This window comes from Rutilus rutilus (assembly GCF_951802725.1).
Source record: "Rutilus rutilus genome assembly, chromosome: 23".
In the NCBI taxonomy this organism is placed as follows: domain Eukaryota; kingdom Metazoa; phylum Chordata; class Actinopteri; order Cypriniformes; family Leuciscidae; genus Rutilus; species Rutilus rutilus.
In genome coordinates, this window is record NC_140233.1 from 16,199,607 (window position 1) to 16,219,885 (window position 20,279).

Sequence of the window (20,279 nt, forward strand, 5' to 3'; positions counted from 1 at the left end):
CGCGCGCACATCCAGCCGAACTCACGGTGCGCCAGGCGATGCGTTTCATCCGGACGCGCGCACATCCAAGCAGCGGAGAGCGGAGTGGATCTGATCGCTGAAGGGAGCATCTCCTACCGTTATCCAACCAATGTGATACCCTCCGGCTCTTCGGGAGAGGAGTTCCTCTGTCGACGCGCTCGTCTTCGCCTTGATCACTCTTTCCAGCAATATTTCTCCACATTCAGAGAATAATGGAAGCGCTCGCGACGAGATGCGCACTCTTTCTTGCGCAGATCGCTCTCTTCAGTAACACAGGTATGTAAGGCACCAGAATATGTGGTTTACTTAACCTGCTTATAATAATTCCTTTATTACTGGGCTTATAAATGGTTATAGTATATGGAATCCTGTTCAGGTGCGTAAAGTACTGGGTGTTATAGTTCGCACACCAAGCAAATTTCTATTGAACTTGAGGTTCAAACTTTAGACAGGATTTATTTCTAGCTAAACGTGATTTATGTTCAAAATGTAGACTTTGTTGATTCACATTGAGCCATACCATGGTAATTTACGTTATTTTAAGTGTCTACTGTACTGCCTATAGTTAGTCAATATTGAACAAGAGAGCATGAAATATGTTGTCTAGCCTAGATAGTCTGAGCATATTCTGCTGTATAATCATATGCGACCTGTAAATTCATAATCTGATCCAGTTATAACTGTAGTTTAATTGCTGCTTTATAGTTTTAGTTATGGCAAAGTCACATTCTGCAGTGTTAAGTTCATGCATAGTTACTTTCAATCTCTTTCAATATAATTACTAATAAACAAAATCAAGCTTAAACTCAAATATTAAATCGAATTGACAGAAAATATTGCAAAGAAGTGAAATGGCAACAAAAATAATGATGAATAAAAGGAAGGGGCTTATATTCCAGAATATGTGTATAGTCATTGCAGGTTGAGATCACATGGCCAGCGGAGTTATGCAATTGGTGTGCTACTACTACTGATAATAATAACTAATCAATTCAGCAACCACCAGGAACAGGCAAAATTTAGTTGAGATCGAATTCAAGAATGTTAATTATAAGGATGGGTGGTATGACATGGAGAAAACAGATGAAACAGTAAATAAAAGAATGAGAAACACCGTCAGGGTTAATAGTCAGCAGTTATTAAACTTAATTCATCCAGGCCAATAGGTGTCAGTGTAGTCCAAAACCTCTGACACTATAATAAGACCAATAAGAGCTCAAAAAAATCAATTGAGTTCACCATTAAGGAGATATTAATACCATACCATTAAAATGGCTAGTGTATGCCTATGGCTGTTTTTTGTGTACCCTATGAGAAGAAATGTAACTCGGCTCAAAGTTAACATGCCAGTATTGTTCAAACAGCCCCCATGTAGTTCAGTAGAAAGAGCCAAATGCTTATAAAACTTAGACTTCAATTCTTGGCTCATTATTTTGTCCGCTTTTTGTTCGGAAGTGCCAAGGAGGCGACCGATATGCCTGGATTAATCTTTTGGATGCAGTCTGAGACAAAGCCCCTAAAAGCTGGCCAAAGCCATTTAGCTCAGGACTTGGAAAAAGCCCTTTTGTAAGTCAGCTAGTGAACCGGGATAGCCAACCGGTACCTGCTGAAAAAAAGCGGGGGCTCAGCTGCTTCCTCGTCCCTTACTACTTTTCTTCTTTTCGGTTTGGTGCTCTATAAATGATGCTGTGATGAAATGGGTGGCACAAAAGAAGGGCTGAATCTTTAGGACGCGAGCTAGTGAATGAATCTCTCTCTCTCTCTCACCATCTGTCTTCTCAAGTTCTGTACTATAGCTAACAACTTCTTTTTTTTCTCCCTTCTACACTTTTTTGGCACTGCTCTGTTTTTCCACTGAGGAAGTCCCTGTGTTGTTTGTTGGGTCTTGGGTTTGTGACAGATGGTAGTTGCGAAGTGTAAAGCTGTCAGTCCGGGGTTCACGCGGCCCCTCCCCTGCCACATGCCTCATGTGTGTCCACCTGTGAGGGACGTGTGGCAGTGTGTGTCACTACATGCTCCAATTAGTGTCTGAGCAGAACAACCATTTTGGGTTAAAGGTGAAATGTGTCATTTTTCAGTGCGAAAATACATGCTCCTCTCCTAGAGTGAAACAGGATGTAATGGGGAAAAGGACTTTATTTTATACATCAGGATAATTGGATAGTGAAATGTGTGCATTACAGTTAGAGTCATGGTGAATGGAAGTTTGCTAAAAAGTAACTACATATACACAATATTACCATAAGTATTGGGACACCCCTCCAAATCATTGAATTCAAGTGTTCCAACCACTTCCATGGCCACAGTTGTATAAAATCAAGCACCTAGGCATGCAGACTGCTTCTACAAACATTTGTGAAAAAATGGGTCGCTCTCAGGAGCTCAGTGAATTCAAGCATGGTACCGTGATAGGTTGCCAGTGCCACCTGTGCAGTAAGTCCATTCGTAAAATTGCCTCACTACTAAATATTCCACTGTGGTAATACAATTGGGGACAACAGCAACTCAGCCACGAAGTGGTTGGCCACGTAAAATCACTGAGCGGGGTCAGCGCATGCGCAGAAGTCGCCAACTTTCTGCAGAGTCAATAGCTACAGACCTCTAAACTTCATGTGGCCTTCAGATTAGCTCAAGAACAGTGCGTAGAGAGCTCATGGAATGGGTTTCCATGGCCGAGTACAATGCAAAGCGTTGGATGCAGTGGTGTAAAGCACGCCGCCACTGGACTCTAGAGCAGTGGAGACGTGTTCTCTGGAGTGACGAATCACACTTCTCTGTCTGGCATTCTGATGGATGAGTCTGGGTTTGGCGGTTGCCAGGAGAATGGTACTTGCCTGACTGCATTGTGCCAAGTTTAAATTTTGGTGGAGGGGGGATTATGGTGTGGGGTTGTTTTTCAGGTGTTAGTCTTGGCCCCTTAGTTCCAATGAAAGGAACTCTTAAAGGGATACTTTACCTCTGGAAAGACGAATGTGTATTTAAAATGGGTCATTTATGTAGAAGAAATGTGAAATTATTTTTGAATTTGGAGCTTTCTAGACTGAGAAAAGCCAGAAAATGTATTTTTGGCTTATGTGGATGAAAGACAACAACTCCCAGAATGCACTTGCTTCGCTGCCCTAGGAGGCCACTCCCAAGCCACGCCTACCGGTAAGAGAGCGCAGTTTAAAACAACAAGGCTATTTCTTAGCAATGTTAAAAAGCACATCAACCGATCACTTGTCTAGCGTTCATGTAAACACTACATTCAGATTCACCAGTCGGAATGAATTCAGTTAGATTGAAACAAAAGGTGTGCATGTAAACAATGAATGGCGACTGCAGAAAGCAAAAGCTGAATCCCGGACATTTTGGATGATCTCGACGGCCGGACATGTCTGGGAAAAAGAGGATGGTAACCCCTACTACTCAGCTTTCTCCTACTACTCGGCTTTCTCCACAGAACAAGAGCCTGCTAGCTTAGCTTCCAAAGAAAGATGGCTGACACTATGTGTACATTCTGTGAGTGAGATCCCACCCTCTATGGGCGGGTTGAAAACATGCGGGACAGCCCCTACTACTGGCTGTAGTCTTTAGCCTCTGGCCAAAAAAATACATAAATCTCTCCTCTCAGGGGGACATGAGGAGGAAAGCACGGTAATTCGAAAATACTACAGTTTTTAATACAAAGCTTAATGCTAAATCCTGAAGTATCCCTTTAATGCTTCAGCATACCAAGACATTTTGGACAATTTCATGCTCCCAACTTTGTGGGAACAGTTTAGGGATGTTCCTGTTCCAGCATGACTGCGCACCAGTGCACAAAGCAAGGTCCATAAAGACATGGATGAGCAAGTTTGGTGTGGATGAACTTTACTGGCCTGCTCAGAGTCCTGACCTCAACCCAATAGAACACCTTTGGGATGAATTAGAGCGGAGACTGCGAGCCTTCTCGTCCAACATCAGTGCCTGATCTCACACATAAACACACTCCTAAACCTTGTGGAAAGCCTTCCCAGAAGAGTTGAAGCTGTTATAGCTGCAAAGGGTGGGCAAACTCCTTATTAAACCCTACGGATTAAGAATGGTGTAACGTAGTTCGTTGTTATGGGAAGAAGGAGGTGGGAACCGGCGAACATTTAAAGAGTTTAATAACAAAATAAAACAAATACAAAATGAAAGTAAAAGACAGCAGCCCCTCACGGACAACTGCTGTCACATATAGTAAAACATAAAACACAACATAAGTCCAGGCCTGTTCCTCTCTCGATTTTCACTGTCGTCGCTCCTCCTTTTATGCTTCCGCTCCTCCGTGAGAGATACGAGACCGGTGCGTTTCGCAGGTGTCGATCATCATTAATCACGCCACCGGCCTCGTGCCGTTCTCCCACGGCCCTCGGCCTCGTCCTGCTCGCCACAAACGGGATGTCACTAAAGTTCATGTGCATGTAAAGGCAGACTTCCCAAAATTCATTCAGCAAACAAAACGAATTATTGGCAGAATTTGTAATATAATCCAGCCACCGTTTTCATGAATGAGTTTTTGAATTTGTTGAAGAGAATGGATTTATTCAGGAACAAAAGTAGTGATTCATTTAATAATTTACAGAATCATTCAAAACACTGATTCATTTATTGGCTTCATATGAAACTCTGTTCATTATTGGAGCAAAAACAGACTAAATAACTACCCATATTTTGTCAAAAATTTTAATGACTCATTAACTGTCGATATAACACACACAATCATGTTGTTGTTCTGAATAACGGCTTTACTGATATTGTCTTTGTGTCCGTTTGTAAAAGTGTCTAGCAGTTTTTTTTGTCCGTGTTTTTCTCTCCTTTTTGCTCTTTGGTGTTGGCACTTGGGTCAGCTTGGTATCCAGACCCCCTGTCCGAATCTGCTTGTGAAAACGGGAGCAGATTTCCCCCCGACGACATCCACGGGGGCATTTGATGAACAGATTATTCGGTATTAGGCTCAAGCACATTCACTCAGGCATGCGGAGGGGACGCACTGAGACTCCGAGTCATGTCTTTTCTCTCCTTCCAGAGACAGTGGAGGGGCCGAGGCTGAATGGACCAGGGCTGTGGATGGGTTGGTGGTGAAGGGGGGGCTCTGATGGCGAGCCAAATCTCTGCACCATCCTGCCCATGGCCTTGGGCCAGTCTCTCTTAGTGAATTATGCTGTCAGCTGCTCGATTTGTTTTGTGCCTGGCTGGCAAGAGGCGGCCGGTGCTCGTGGGACATGCAACAACGTAGGGTGTCTGGACTGGGAGGGGGGTCTTATTGTTGTGGCATGTGAGTGTGACATTCAGGAGGGCCCCTGATTTGTCCCAATGGTGGTGCTCCCATGTCACAAAGGATGGATGAGCGAGTTGGGGTACTTTTGTGTGTCTGTGTGGGAGAGAGGGCTGAACTTGAACTGAGAGTGTCAGAAGCTTTCCTGTTTGTGCTCTTTTATTGCGAACACCTATGTGGAGCGCTGCTGGGTGTATTAAAGGGATAGTTCACCCAAAAATAAATTCATTTACTCCCCTTCATGTCTGACTCACCAAACCTGTATGACTTTCTTTCTTCAGTGGAAAGCAAAAGATGATAGTTCAAGGGATGTTTTAACTCCTTTTGTCTGTGTAGTGGAAGTTTTTCATTGAATAGACCTTACGTGCTATCTTTAGAAATTTTGTCTTTGAACTTCTGCGGTTCAACTTTTGCGGTAGCTCTGTATATTTCTATGGCATTGCTGTCGAAGAGTTATTAACTATTGAAGTGGATTTACTTATTGTAGAGTTAATGAAAATTATCATTAGCATTGTAATGTTTGAAGCGGATGTCATAACAAATATCAGAAAACCGGGAAGATTTTAAAACAAGTGGTTCATTCATAAATCCGTAAGATCTTATCTTCATGTGGTGGAAATACAAACCGTAAGACAGAACACAAGGAGTGCCATGCTGAAAAGGGGCGGGGCTACATAATGTCTATAGACAAAAAAAAGTTATTTTGTGTTCTAGAGATACATTTTTTTTTTTTTTTTTTTGCATATCCGACTCAGATCCTTTTTCGAATTTGGTAGTCTGAAGAGCAAAACATTTTTGTTGAAATGCCCATTTGGTTATTGGGCAGAAAAAGTGCAATTTTAGAGATTTTTTTCTTTTTTTGATTAATCTATATCGTCTGATATTGGATTTATACGGAGCCCCTTATGGGACATGCAGATGGAGACGAGAAGAAAGATTACATTTCAATGGTTTCAGTAGTATTGCATTTCCAGAGAAAATGTACATTCGTTTGCAAAACTTTTTCTTCTTGCAGAAGCATTGAAATAAACTTTTCTTCCCACTTCATATTTCCATCACAAATTGTTTGCAAACACAGCACTTCTCAGGGGAATGCAAACTTTCTCTAAAAAACGCAAAAGTATAGTGGTGGATTTATATGCTCATGAGTCCAAATTTTAATAACATTGTATCCCTAATTAGATATTTGTAAATGCATCAGAATTTAAAGGGACACTTCACCCATTTGCATTAAGCTTTGCATTGTTAGAAACCCAGTCATACTATTGAATGGTCGTGCAACACTCTCTCATTTTCCCCTGAGACGGGAGAAATCCGTTATTTACCTCTTACACTTCCTCCTACAATGACGCAAAAAACGTCATTTTGCGTCATTGTAGGAGGAAGTGTAAGAGGGGGGGATTTCTGTTGAGACTACAGACACTCGTTCCTCATCTTTCCCAGGGGGCGGGACCCGCTCACGCTACAGACCTATTACAGATCAGTGGGTGGGACTTTACTCTCTGAAACTGATAGCAATATCCTCCATCTTGTGTGAAGCTAAGCTAACAGGCGCTGTGGAGACAGATGTAAAGTTATGACAATAGCGGAGGAGAGTGCTCAATATGATATAGAAGAAGAGGATTTCGGAAGTCTGATGCTTGAATCAGGTGTTTGTGGCTACCTTTACAAGCCGCATTATAGCGAAGAGCCGCCGAGGCAGAAGACCTGCCTGCCGCGGACGAGGAGCCCGGACTGGCTCGGGTTAGGGCGGACTGGTGGCGCCGGTGATCTCACTATGCAACTCATAGACTGTAAGATGCAACTACGAACACAGAGATAGAGTCCGTCTGCGGCAAAGAATTTCAACGATGACAATTTCTCCTGGACGAAATCTCTGAATCAGACGAGGACACGGACGTTTGTGTTGAGAACTATCCTAGTTTCGCACCGCATATGTTCTGACTGAACATCCAGGTACCATGCAATAATTCACCTTTTCGAAAGAAATACAAACGAGGAGTAATGCACTAATGAGTTCGCCAACTAACTAGACATTTTGTGTGAAATGAATTTCAAGCTCTGGTGGTAGCTAGCTAGCCTTGTAGACGGAAGAGTGATTTCGCTTTCTGGATTAGTGGGAGTGGCTTGCGGAGCTGTGCAATGTGGTGCATTGTGGGAGTTGTTGTCTTTCATACAAATGCGTCCTGAAGTAATTTTTTGTCTTTCCTCGGTCACGAAGGCACCAAATTCAAAAATTATTTTACATTTCGACTACATATATGACCCACTTTAAATAAAAAAACAATGTTCAAATGGGTGGAATGACCCTTTAATGGTCAAATCAGCAACAATAAAGATCAGTGTATAGCTATGTAACACTCGAACAGTTATGTTCCTTAAAATACACCTAGAACTTAGCAACTACATATAGCATCAAGCTAACAACTATTCAGAATACCCTAGCAATGGCTAACAACTACTCAGCAACCACCTAGCAAAGTCTTAGACTTCTTTTGAACACCATAGCAACAGCATATCAATGCCTTGTCAACCACACAGAACACCCTAATATTCCACTGCTAGTCTTCATAAAATGTGGAACTCAAATTTAACTTCCAGTCTTTCGTATGCTATCTCATCTCTTCAGATTTTCCTTGATCTCTCTGTCCATTGAAGGTCTGTCTCTTTCTCTCTGTCCCTCGGGAATCTCAGCATCTTCATCTCGGTGCGTGTAGATTGACAGGCTCTGCCGGGGCCCCTATGGCTCTCTGCCGGTTGGGTCAGTATCCCTGACTTGCCACTTAATTAATGACAGCAGACCAGGGTTTGCTGTCATGCTACTGAAAGAGCTACTCCCGTCTGCCATTGGAGAAAACAAGAGCAGGTCTGTTGAGTGCTAGCTTAAGATGCTTTGAGATCCCTTCCTGTTCTTTTCCAGGCTAGAGGTGTGTGGTCTAGATTCTCTGCTCTTATTCAATGGACCTTGGAGAGGATGCTGAATACAAATCTAAGTAAAGTTTGGACACTGATATAGTCTGTTGGTCTCTGACACTGTGTGAGTATAAAGTCTGAGGTCATTGCGAGATCCCAAAGAGAGGACAATCAAAGCAGCTTGTGTTTGCTACTTAAATCCCTTTTGTTCTTAAAGTAGTTAATATTCTGTTTGTATAGAATGTGAACTGGTTGAAGTTGAATAATTGATAGACTGTATAGGACTACAAAAGGTTGTATCCTATACTGGCCTGAGAAGCTTGGGTTACACTGTATCTTCTGAGAAGAATGAAAGCACTCTGGAGTATCTATCTATCCATCCATCCATCCATCCATCCTTCCGTCTATCTATCTATCTATCTATCTATCTATCTATCTATCTATCTATCTATCTATCTATCTATCTATCTATCTATCTATCTATCTATCTATCTATCTATCTATCTATCTATCTATCTATCTATCTATCTGTCTGTCTATCCATCCATCCATCCATCCTTCCGTCTATCTATCTATCTATCTATCTATCTGTCTGTCTGTCTGTCTGTCTGTCTGTCTGTCTGTCTGTCTGTCTGTCTGTCTGTCTGTCTGTCCGTCCGTCCGTCCATCCATCCATCCATCCATCCATCCATCCATCCATCCATCCATCCATCCATCCATCCATCCATCCATCCATCCATCCATCCATCCATCCATCCATCCATCCATCTATCTATCTATCTATCACCTGTGGGAGTGTTTCCCATGAGGCAATCTGCTCAGACAAAAGGGACAGCTCTTAATTGCAAACTGAACTGATCACAAGACAGTCTATTCACTGTTGGTGACTGAATGGACATCTTGACTTCGATACTAGCAGGCTAGTTTTGATCATATAAGCAGACTGTTCTGATCACATAAACACCGAAGGATGACACAGATCCACATCTGGGTAAGAAGGAGACAGCTGGTGGGTGAGCTGTGGGTGGTTTGCTGATCTTCCCCAGATGGGACTGAAATGGGACAAAGACCAGGGCAAGAGCTTATCTCACAATCAAGGCTCTTATAAGATTTACAAGCGTATTTGAGTTACTTTCCTCTTATGACGATATTCTGGATAGTTTAAAAGGAAAAATTCACCCAAAAATGTAAATTATTATCATTTACTCGCCTTTATGTTGCTCCAAACCTGTTCAAAACAGCATAAAGTAACCATAAAAATAATATATATTTATATTAATATATGTATGTGAAAAACGATTTCCTGTGCATTATTATTTAAAAAAATAAATAATCTATAGCTTTTTAAAGAAATTATGCACAATTAAGTTTAATGCCCAGTAATATTGATACAAAATATACTATTTAAAAAAGAATAAATTATGTTAATTTTCTAAATTCACTCGGCATTGGGATATGTAACAGGTCCAAACACTTACCAAATCTTACAGTTTAACAAAATGCATACACATCCCAATGGCCAGGTGGAGATTATAAGGGTTGAGATGGATTTTACAAAATGTTTTGAAATGTTTGAGTGTCACTCAAGGACACTTCAGCACTTCAAACGGTTGACAGTCCTCTGGATACTCTCAGAGTCTTCCCCCATCTGAGAATCCATGCCCTTTTCAATTAGGATACCACTCAAAATAGCTATTCGCATGAGTCCTCCAGGCCATCAAAGAAATAATAGGAGATTTTCAGAGTCTCTTAATTAGGGCTGATTCTCGTTAATCCAGTTCACCCTGCCTGCACCATATGTCCCGGGGAAAACCGCTGTGGCCTGATGCAGGTGAAAGAACAATTACAAATATCTCCCTCCTTTTTCATTCAACCTGTAGTAATGCTTTTGAATTTCCACTTGGTTGAGTGGGTAATCTCTGGCTTTGAATGAGAGAAGACCCATCAGAGAGTCTCTCACACTCTTCAGAACTCCCTTTGCTCCAGCCAATTAGCTAAGATTCATCCTATGAAACTGCTTTTATCACTTGCCATATTAGATACTCTTATACAGACTTCAAAGAGTATTTAAAGCTCTTTGGTTTATGAAATGTTTTATATTCATGACCCAAAAATGGGTTGCAGGTGTGTACTGATAGGGTCGCTGATGGCTACAATGCTTAATAGTCCGAAAAAAAGAAATAGATTACTTTTTTTTTTGATTGGTCTGTTCAGGTTCAGATGTATGGAAGCTTGTTTCTGCCACAGAATAATACAATAAAAAAGGTTATTGTGAATAAGCAAAAAATAAGCAATTTTTCATCTAACAATTCTGATTTTTTAAAACTTTTCTCACAGTTGCGCATTTAGATACAAAGTCAGAATGGCAATATATAAACTCACAATTGCCAGGAAAAAAAGTCAGAATTGTGAGATAAAAAAGTGCTTATTTCATAGAAATGAAATTTTTTCATAGAAATTGCTTATTTTTTGTCATTTTTGTCATTGCTTTAGGTAATGGCAACAAAGAAAAAGTTGGTATAGTAATTTTCACACTAAAATCATGATAAACATTGTTCATGTCATATGGCTGTACTATTAAACCGGTGTGTATTGTAACATTTATAGACTGTCCCCATTCACTTCCATTGTAAGTATTCCTTGTAACACATACAATACATACATATACATATACATATATATATATAAAGGACAAGTGGAAATTAATTTTTTATTCATGGTTAATTAGAAATGTTTATATATGGAAATTTTCGACATTTAGAAGAGAGACAAAAGGCTAAAACTTTTATAATCTTGTAGAAGTCTAAATATGTCTCTATTTTCGGCTCTTACTGAATGCTGGTGGGCTCTAGATTAAGTTTATTTATTCTTGTGCCAAATCAGAGACTCCTTATGTTCTGAATGAATCCTCTGAGCATGTGAAATCTGGTGCAAATGATTTGTCTCAGATGTAGAACGCTCTTTCTTCATCGAGAGACTGGCTCTATATACAAGATGTTCATCTGTGTTGATCATTTCTCAGGATGTTGTTCTTGCTTAGATGTATTTTACTGACATTTTCTCGACAGAATCTTTGAAACACAACTTGAGTCAATTAGCTTCCAATAACATTCAAGACATTTAATATGTCACTAATTGGATATACCAGGTCCGATTCTCACTATTAACTAGTTGCTTTTTTGCATGATGCTTATTAGCATGCAACAAATAATAATCTTAATCTTATTCTTTCCCATGTGGTTGAATTGGCAAACATGACTTATAGAGCACTGCAGCATTTGTTTTCATTTTCATTTCAGTTTTGCTCTGCACTCTCTCACACTCGATTGGTTTCTTTCTTTTGCCATTAAGGTTTGTCTATACGTCTTTTATGAGTGTGATATTGTGTCCCCTTTTGACTCCATCAAAGCACTCTTTCCCTATAAACATAAGGCTCTGATGGACCCCATATTTAAAACACAGCCAATCCAACTGTAAATGTTTACTGCTGTTCTGCTTTGGAGGCAGCTATGGTGGGATTTGAATGGCACACTTTACTTCGTCATTTTGGCTCAGGACATTTTTATAGTCACAGGAAGAGCTTAAGCTCACTCAAAAGAAGACTAACATAAATAAACTCCTAAGTTCAGTGACTCATAGTGAAAGAAACTGGTCTAAAACTGTGTTCATGGTTTTGGGTGTGAGTTGGCCCAAGGTCCGTTTGTTTTCCCAGAGTAGTAACAAAACGTTTCCCGCATACTGATTGGCTAATACAGCTCTTTGGCCAAGATAACCTTTCTAAATGTGGTCTGGGCTTGTTACAGTTCTCTTAAAGAGAATTTGTTATTATTTACGCACCCTCAGATTGTTTCAAAAAGTTGAACCAGATCAGTCCGATTCATGAACAAATCATTCAGACTGGTTCACTGATTCATTCAAAGAATGATTCATTCATAAATATGAGATCATGACATGTCTCATGAATACACTCAGAAGAGCTAAGGCAAGATGCTAAATTTAGTGCTCAAATTTAAAGGAAAAGTTCACCCAAAAATGTATTTCATCCCATAATTTACTCATCCTCAAGACATCCTAGGCGTATATAACTTTCTTCTTTCAGCCGATCACAATCGGAGTATTAAATAATATCCTGGCTTTTCCCAGCTTTATAATGGCATTGTATAGTGTCCGAGTTTTTGAAGCTCCAAAAAGCACATCCATCCATCATAAAAGTAATCCATACAACTAACGTGTACGACCGTTGCCGGAAGCCAGTGATTATACTTTATAAAGTTTTAAATATGTATATTTTTCTTACAAAAATCCATCGCTTCACTTCAGAAGGCCTTTATTAACCCACTGGAGCTGTATGGATTACTTTTATGATGAATGGATGCGCTTTTTGGAGCTTAAAAAAATATTAAGCCTGGAAGAGCCAGGATATTATTTAATATAACTCATATTGTGTTTGGCTGAAAGAAGAAAGTCAAATACACCTAGGATGGCTTGAGGGTGAGTAAATTATGGGATACATTTTATTTTGGGTGAACTACATTTGAATTACACAGTTTTAACATTAACAGACTAATTAATTGCAAATCGCTTAAATCAGCATAAATCTGTTAATGTGAAAACAAACAAATTTATTCAGTTAAAAAGTATGAACATGGTTGAAAAATGGCTAGCTGTGGAACAAACAATATTCAGTATGAGATTGAAAGAAATTGGATTTATTGATGATAAATATATAAACCGCTATTGTGTATTTAAAACTAGTACTATTACAGAAATCTTACCTGTTTCATTTATGTCTGACTGACAAATATGCATCATATTCAGTTTATTAGTTTAAGTTAAAACTGTGTAATCCAAATGGATGGAAATGTTATATGCAATTCAAATACCAAATACAATCAAATCTTAAATTTAGCCTAAATATATGTTTGAGTGTTGTTCTTGGCTTTTGTCAGTACTGAACAGAGTAGCTGTAATGCTAGTGGACAGGATGATGGGAAATCACACTTACAAACAATGTCCTGTCCTTGATGAACCCAGTCTCCATCAGTCTTATCGGGTAACACAGTAGGGTTGATGCTGGAATGCACTGGAGCGAGATTACAGGCAATTAAAAGCACATCCTCTCCACACTTCAGAAGCAACATGTCACACACACATATTGACTCAGTGATTGCTTGCTGGCTGTGTTATTGCCATTGATTTCTGCACTGTATAATGTAGAATAGAGTGGTGCAGGGATGACGTAAATTTGTAGGCCAAATTGGAAGTTAGCATCCCAGACAGCAACATAGCCCAGATCCAGCCCACATCTGGTACGTGTGGAATCCGCATGTACCAGATGTGGTCCGGATCTGGGCCGGCACAATGTTGCTGTCTGGAATCACACTGGTTCCCTTGACAAAAACACAATAGGATTATAGGCTTTTGGATTATTGCAAAAATTAAGCTGTTATCAGTAAAAGTTTATGATCATTACATGCTTTGTCCATCAAGATAATTATCACAAATGAACAACTTTTATGAATTTTGAAGCCTAAATAGTCACCAGAATGAAAAAGCTAAAGGTGGGCTTTAAATTAACTTCACTACAGTCCCACGAATTCAATGTCTCCATCACTACTCTTTCAGTTTTTATCTAAAAAGCATTTTCACTGACATTTTGAGTTAGAAAAGAGCACACTTATATGCATAATGTGGCTGTAAAAGCGGACTGAACTTATCTTTTCGGTGTGATGACGTTTAATGTCCCCGACAGCCTCTGTAGCCCCATTTAGCCACTTGTTAGCAACCCAGTCCTTATTTAAGTCATTTAATCAAAAACCCATGAAACAATGGAAACGGAAGTGCTAAAATACTAACTCGTTTCTGCGATTTGACCTACAAAAATGCTTCATCTCTGCACGACTCAATAATTTTCTATATATAGATTATTTTCTGCATTATCGTTCATAATTAGCGGTCTAAATGGTTGCATGCCATTCCTAAATAAGTGTTTTCTATTAAATAGCTATTAGCGTTTAGCATAATTCTACCAATGCCTGATCAAAAATGTTGTATCATGATACTTTGTTTAGCAGGCTAACAGCTTAGCATAGTGTTAACTGCTTAAGTTAGTCCTATGCTAAGCTGCTAGCTTGCTAAACAAAGGCTAACTGAAAACAGGAAAGAAAGGGGAATGTTTAATTTGATGATTTTTGGCTAGAGTATGCTTTTTCCGAATTTAGCCAACTCTTTGGTAGGCTAGTACTTGCTGTTGCTGAAAATATTATTTAATCAACTGTAGTGGTACGCTAGATGAATTTAAAGCTAATTGCCACAGACTAAGAGCCTTGAAACATCAGATACATTAAATATTTTATATAAAACGAATGGTATGTAGGGCGGCATTTTTCTTTGTTTTCACTTATTAGCAGTCAACATGTTTTTAAATTAGCTTACATAATACACACACACACACACACACACACACACACACACACACACACACACACACACACACACACACACTAATTGCTATTTCTGTGTGGCATATTCTGTGTGTTTATGCTGTGCGCGTTTGAATTGTTGATGAATTTCTTGTGCTGGTAGATTTAGTATAGTATTTTTGTAAAGTATTTTATTTTCATTTTCCATGTCGATTCTGTCATCCTACTTCAAAAACAGGGTTTACCTCACCTCTTGGTCTTTGAATCCTTGTTCTCACCTCATGTTGACAGGGTTTGATCCTGAGTGCTGCTCTCCTGTCTCATCTTTTGAGATGACTCTCTTGGACTACTGTGTGGCTGTACACCTTTAATTTTACTAATGACAGCTGAGGTTTGAAGTGTCCTCCTCTGGCACATGTGTTCCAGGGGTGGTTGTGTTCTCTGGTTTCTAATGCATTAGAGAGGTGAGGAACAAAGGTTCACCTTCCTTGCATTACCCTCTTGATACCTCTCTGTCTGTTCTTGGTTGTGGTTCCCCTTTAAAGTCTTCATGTCAGTCCTTTCATATCCTTTTATCAGGTTCTTACTCTTCAGTATTTGTCTGAATAAGCTAAAATTATTGAGCCAAGATGCTTTTCCCGTTTTTCCCCCATTTATTCACCCTTCATTCACATGTTGGTAAACCTGTACGATCTTTCTTCTGCTAGACACAAAAGAAGATATTTGGAAGAACGTTGGGGCGGAACATACATTTTGACTTTCATTGTATGGACGAAAAAACAGAGACTTTAAAAAAAATATATTATTTTGAATGTTTCACAGAAAAAAGAAAGTCATACAGCTGACAGAATTTAAATTTTTGTGTGTACTATCCCTTTAAGGGCACCAGAAAGTTACCTTCAAATAAATTTTTTTTTGTTATAAATATGTTGGAATAGCTATAAATAGAAGAATGCGAACTATTGTACCTAATAAACTATTGCTCTGCCATGACAGTATTTGACTGAAAAGAGAAAACTGACAATATGAAGTCAGTTTATATGACTGCTCGCTTTAGCGCCCCTTGTGGCAACATTGGAAATTCAATGTTTATTCTGAACCGCATTTTATCACATTCCAATGTGAGTAAACAAGCTTGTTTAGCTAGAAGCGTTTGCGTCCACATTCTTGGGCTTTAGGACACTCAATGCGAATATTGAAGTCCACACCGCAACTACTAAAGAAAACGACAGGAACAATATCATTGGAATCACTTTCAGAATGATTTTTTTTTTTCAGCTGATGAACGATAAAATCAGTTACAGCCAATCACAATCCATCCTGCTTTATTGTCCATGGACGCCAATATATTTATTTTAATAGTTATCGGTCTGGGTGTAAATGGATCTTTATTTTAATTTTATTTGTAAATATTAAAGGCATTTCAAAGTTTATATGCAGTGGTTTATTTGAACCACCATGTTGAATGTTTACAACTTCATGAAAGCTTATAAGCTTATAATCATTCTTCATTAGTGAAATGTCTGTGTAACTAGTCCTATTCGACCCGCTCCCGCCGCCTCAAGCTCGCCTCTTGAGATCAGGGATGTGAGAATGATTTTTTTCCAGCTGATGAACGATAAAATCATTGAAAGCCCATAAGACAGATTGGCCATGCACAGCTCTTACTGATCTACGTCCGTTACACTCATCCCTCTAAACCTCACTCTCATCCGGGTCACGGCACCAAATGTAACCGATCCTGAGCGGGATTCGAACCGGGGTTTACCCACACAGCTCTTACTGCCCTACGTCCGTTACATCTGCAAAACATTACTACGTTCAAGAGTCGTAGAGAGTAACCAAACCACCTCGTCTTATCTATAACGCAGAAGGTTTTTGTTACATCTCATTCATTCTCTGTTACACCATGTACCGGGAAATCAAGCCGATGTGTAAAGCTCTTGGCCCACATGAGAGCTGTTGATTGGGTGAAAGGGAATATGGGTCTTCTCAGACAAAAGCAATCACACAGGCACTAAGGCCTTACAGTGTGTGAACCTGCAGTCTCTCTGTGGCTCTCACGGCTGAGCCACTGATCTCATTGTTGTGTTTGTATTGATACGGTAAATGGGGTAGACCATGAGAAAGGAGACGAATGCAGTTAAACGGGGAGGGAGCGAGTGAACTTCAGTCCTTTTCCATAATTTATTTTCCTTTGTTATTCTCACCTGTGTGCTTTCCAATGTGGCTCAGGTTTCAGAATGGCTCCTGGCAGTTACTGGGCCAAATACACACTCTTGTTACAGTGTTGTAGCTGTTATATTGTTCATTGTGATCTTGCTCTTAATAACTAATGTTTTTCAATTTGCCCCATTAAATCCCTTTAGGCAAATATAATGATAATGTCTGTAACCTGTAACCTTACATTTTTAAGTTCAATAAAGATGTTTAAGTCATTTTAACTTAAATTACATTAAACTGACTAAAAAAATTAACTGAATCTTGTATGACTTAAAATAAAGTTGCTTAAAATTGCTTAACTTATTTTGATGAGTTAAAACAATGTAAAAACATACGTTGTTCAAATATTTTTATAGTGTAGTTCACCTAAAAATAAAGATTCTGTCATAATTTACTTGTCCTTTATATTTGTAATTCTGTTTTTTGATGTACATTTGAATAATTGTAATAAGTTTTTATGTGTTCTCCATTATAATATTACAGTAATCAAATAAAAGGGAATACACTTTCATGACTATGTTTCTTTAAAGGGATAGTTCACCCAGTTATTCATTTTTCATTTACTCACCTTTATGTTGTTCAAAGTTTCTTTCTTCTGTTGAACACAAAAGAAAATATTTTGAAGAATGTTAGTAACCAGACAGTTGACGGTAGCCATTGACTAAGTTGTTCCAAACCTGTATGAGTTTCTTTCTTCTGTTGAACACAAAAGAAGATATTTTGAAGAATGTTGGTAGCCAAACAGTTGACGGCACCCATTGACTTCCATAGTCAATGGCTACCTTCAACTGTCTGGTTGCCTACATTCTTCAAATATATATTATTTTGTGTTCAACAGAAGAAAGAAACTCATACAGGTTTGGAACAACTTGAGGGCAAGTAAATTATGACAGAATTTTCATTTTTGGCTGAACTCTCCGTTTAACACATTTGAGTACATTTTTTAAACTATATTATTTCCACAATAAGCTTTTTTTTTTTAAAGGTATGCTAAAGTGTACTTATTTTAACAATGACTCTAGCAACTTGTATTTTGGCAAAACCCATGGTTACCATGGTCATTTTTCTAAGACTGAACTACGTAAAAACACTTCATTGTTGTCGATATTCCCAGAGCGTGTTAAATTAGCTCAGAAAAGCTGAACTCTGGGCGAGCTATAATTAGCATGTATTACTAGACATGACGCTCTGATACACTGTAAAAGTGTGTAGGCGTTTGTATGGCGTAACAGGTGCACAGACCATCTTGAAAGAACCAAAACCAATGTGTAGACAGACAGACAAAAGCTAACAGAAAGATGAGGCAAGACTGGTCTTCTGTAGCTAGTGAATAGGCGGACAGTTTCCCTCTGCAAACTTGTTCAGTGTATCCTCGCTAAAGGTGTAAAGGTGTTTCATGTCAAAGCCATTGTTGCTTTTATTGTGCTCTTTCTCCCAAGGGACAGGGCCCTCTTTAGGGAGGTTTCTTTCATCTTTTAAAAGCATTATGGTCGGGTTTGGCAGTAGGCTGCTGGAACCAAAAAAGGACGTTGGCTTTAAAGTAATGGAGGGATTGTGTGGTTCAACTTAGTTTAACTTGTTGACAGCTTAATAGAGAACTAAACAGTGAGCATTGAAATACAAATGTCACTGTCTTAAAGGCAAATCCGTTCTCTTGGTGGTCATCTTGCTCAATCCCAATGGCACAATATAGGAACTATAATGTCAAAATACACACCACTTGCTAGACTAAAATCAATAAAATGTGGAAAATAAATAACTATAAATGTCATAGAAGTGGTATACCAGATATAGGAAACAAAGGTTTCTTTATTGACTTGACCTATTCAAATCACTAAAAATATGATATAATATAGAGCCTACACATTTAATCTTATTTAATATCTAGAATGATGTCTTTTATGTGGTGTTTATATGGACGGAAAACTCGCAGGACATGTTTGGCACCATATTTTGAGAATGACCCTATAATGGTATCGTAAATGTCCTCAAACCACTCAGCAAACCTCTATCAAAAACTCTCTTAAAAGGCTCTGTCTCTGTTATAATTGACTGCTTTCCTGCAGCCTATCTGATTTGTTCTATTTTTGTTTGTTGAGTTGCAGTGGTGAGACTGAAATGGCACAGACTGAGTTATGGACAGTTATGGATCAGAGGTCCGACCCACATGCAATAGACATGCTGGCTATTATATGCTAATGAGAGCATCGACAGAAGGCTTTTAGGGACCGTTTACACAACACATTTTTTTTTAAACGGGAAACTTTTTTGGTCAACTACTGGCCTGGCATGATAATACAGCATTTTTAGTCACTTTCGCGGATCCGTGTGAACGGGGATCGTTTTGACAACCTTGTCGTCTGTATGCGAAAAAAGCAAGGGAAAAACCTTTTCCTTTTTAGTACATCATTGTCGTGTAAACGTACACTTAGAGTTTATATTCCTCTACCACTGCATCTTCTTCTCTCTTTCGTTTTACTAGAAGTTAGTTTTGGAGGATTAAAGGAATAGTTCATCCAAAAAGTAAAATTCATGTTGTTCCAAACCCATTTGACTTCCATGAAACACAAAAGAAGATGTAATATAATGTAATTGATGTAATTTTTTATAAAAAAAGAAAATCATATCGATTTGGGATGAATTGAGTAAATAATGAAATTGATAGCTTTTCAGAAACAAACTGAGGTAATTTCTAACCGCTATAAAATTACATTTAATGGCGAATAAATTCTTTTGACAGTCAAATGCGATTAAACGGGGGGAAAAAGTAAATTGTGGGACTAGATCCTTTAGTATTTTGACAATTCAATTCAATTCAATTCAATTCAAATTTATTTGTATAGTGCTTTTCACAATACATATTGTTTCAAAGCAGCTTTACAGAAAGTGCATTTCAGAAATGTACATAGAGAAATACAGTTAGTTAATCATGTATTGATTTAGGGCATAAACATCGCCAGCGTCGAGTCGTCTCTTCACAGGCGCCGAGTCGTCTCTGCACGGGTGTTGGAGAATCTGTAGTTTCCATGAGAGGCTGGATACAAACTGGAGCTGACGATCTGTATTTACCTGACAAGGATTGATTTGATGTATTGTGTCCTATATGGCATGTGATTGGAGGACTTTACGTTTAGACGTTAAAAAGGCAAGAAAAGAAAAAAAGACCAAAGCTTGCTGATCAGCAGGAGACCAACGCTTTGTAAGAGCGAAGTGATTATGAGGAAGAACTTTGCAGATGATCTTTTACCTTAAAATCCTGGGCGACGACCTTCTGACAATAAAAGAGACCTTTTTTAAGTCAAGTGAATGAAACCACCAGGCAAAAGACCGAACAAAGAGAATAATAGAGGTTGCCTTTCCATTGAACTCACATCCTCGATGATTTCCATATTGTGCTTATAATCTGACTCATAACTGCA

The 20,279-nt window shown here is 38.9% G+C and overlaps 1 protein-coding gene across 4 annotated transcripts in view; it reads left to right on the forward strand.

Moving 5' to 3' along the window:
- The first annotated feature begins 37 nt into the window (after positions 1-37).
- The window catches only part of ptprz1a (protein tyrosine phosphatase receptor type Z1a), a 94,482-nt gene continuing 74,240 nt past the window's right edge, over positions 38-20,279 (forward strand). For all 4 annotated transcript variants that reach the window (XM_084397001.1, XM_084397002.1, XM_084397003.1 and 1 more), the window contains exon 1: positions 38-297. In XM_084397001.1, coding sequence (XP_084253127.1) covers positions 234-297 — 64 coding nt within the window. In that variant the 5' untranslated portion in view covers positions 38-233. The remainder of the gene's footprint in view (positions 298-20,279) is intronic.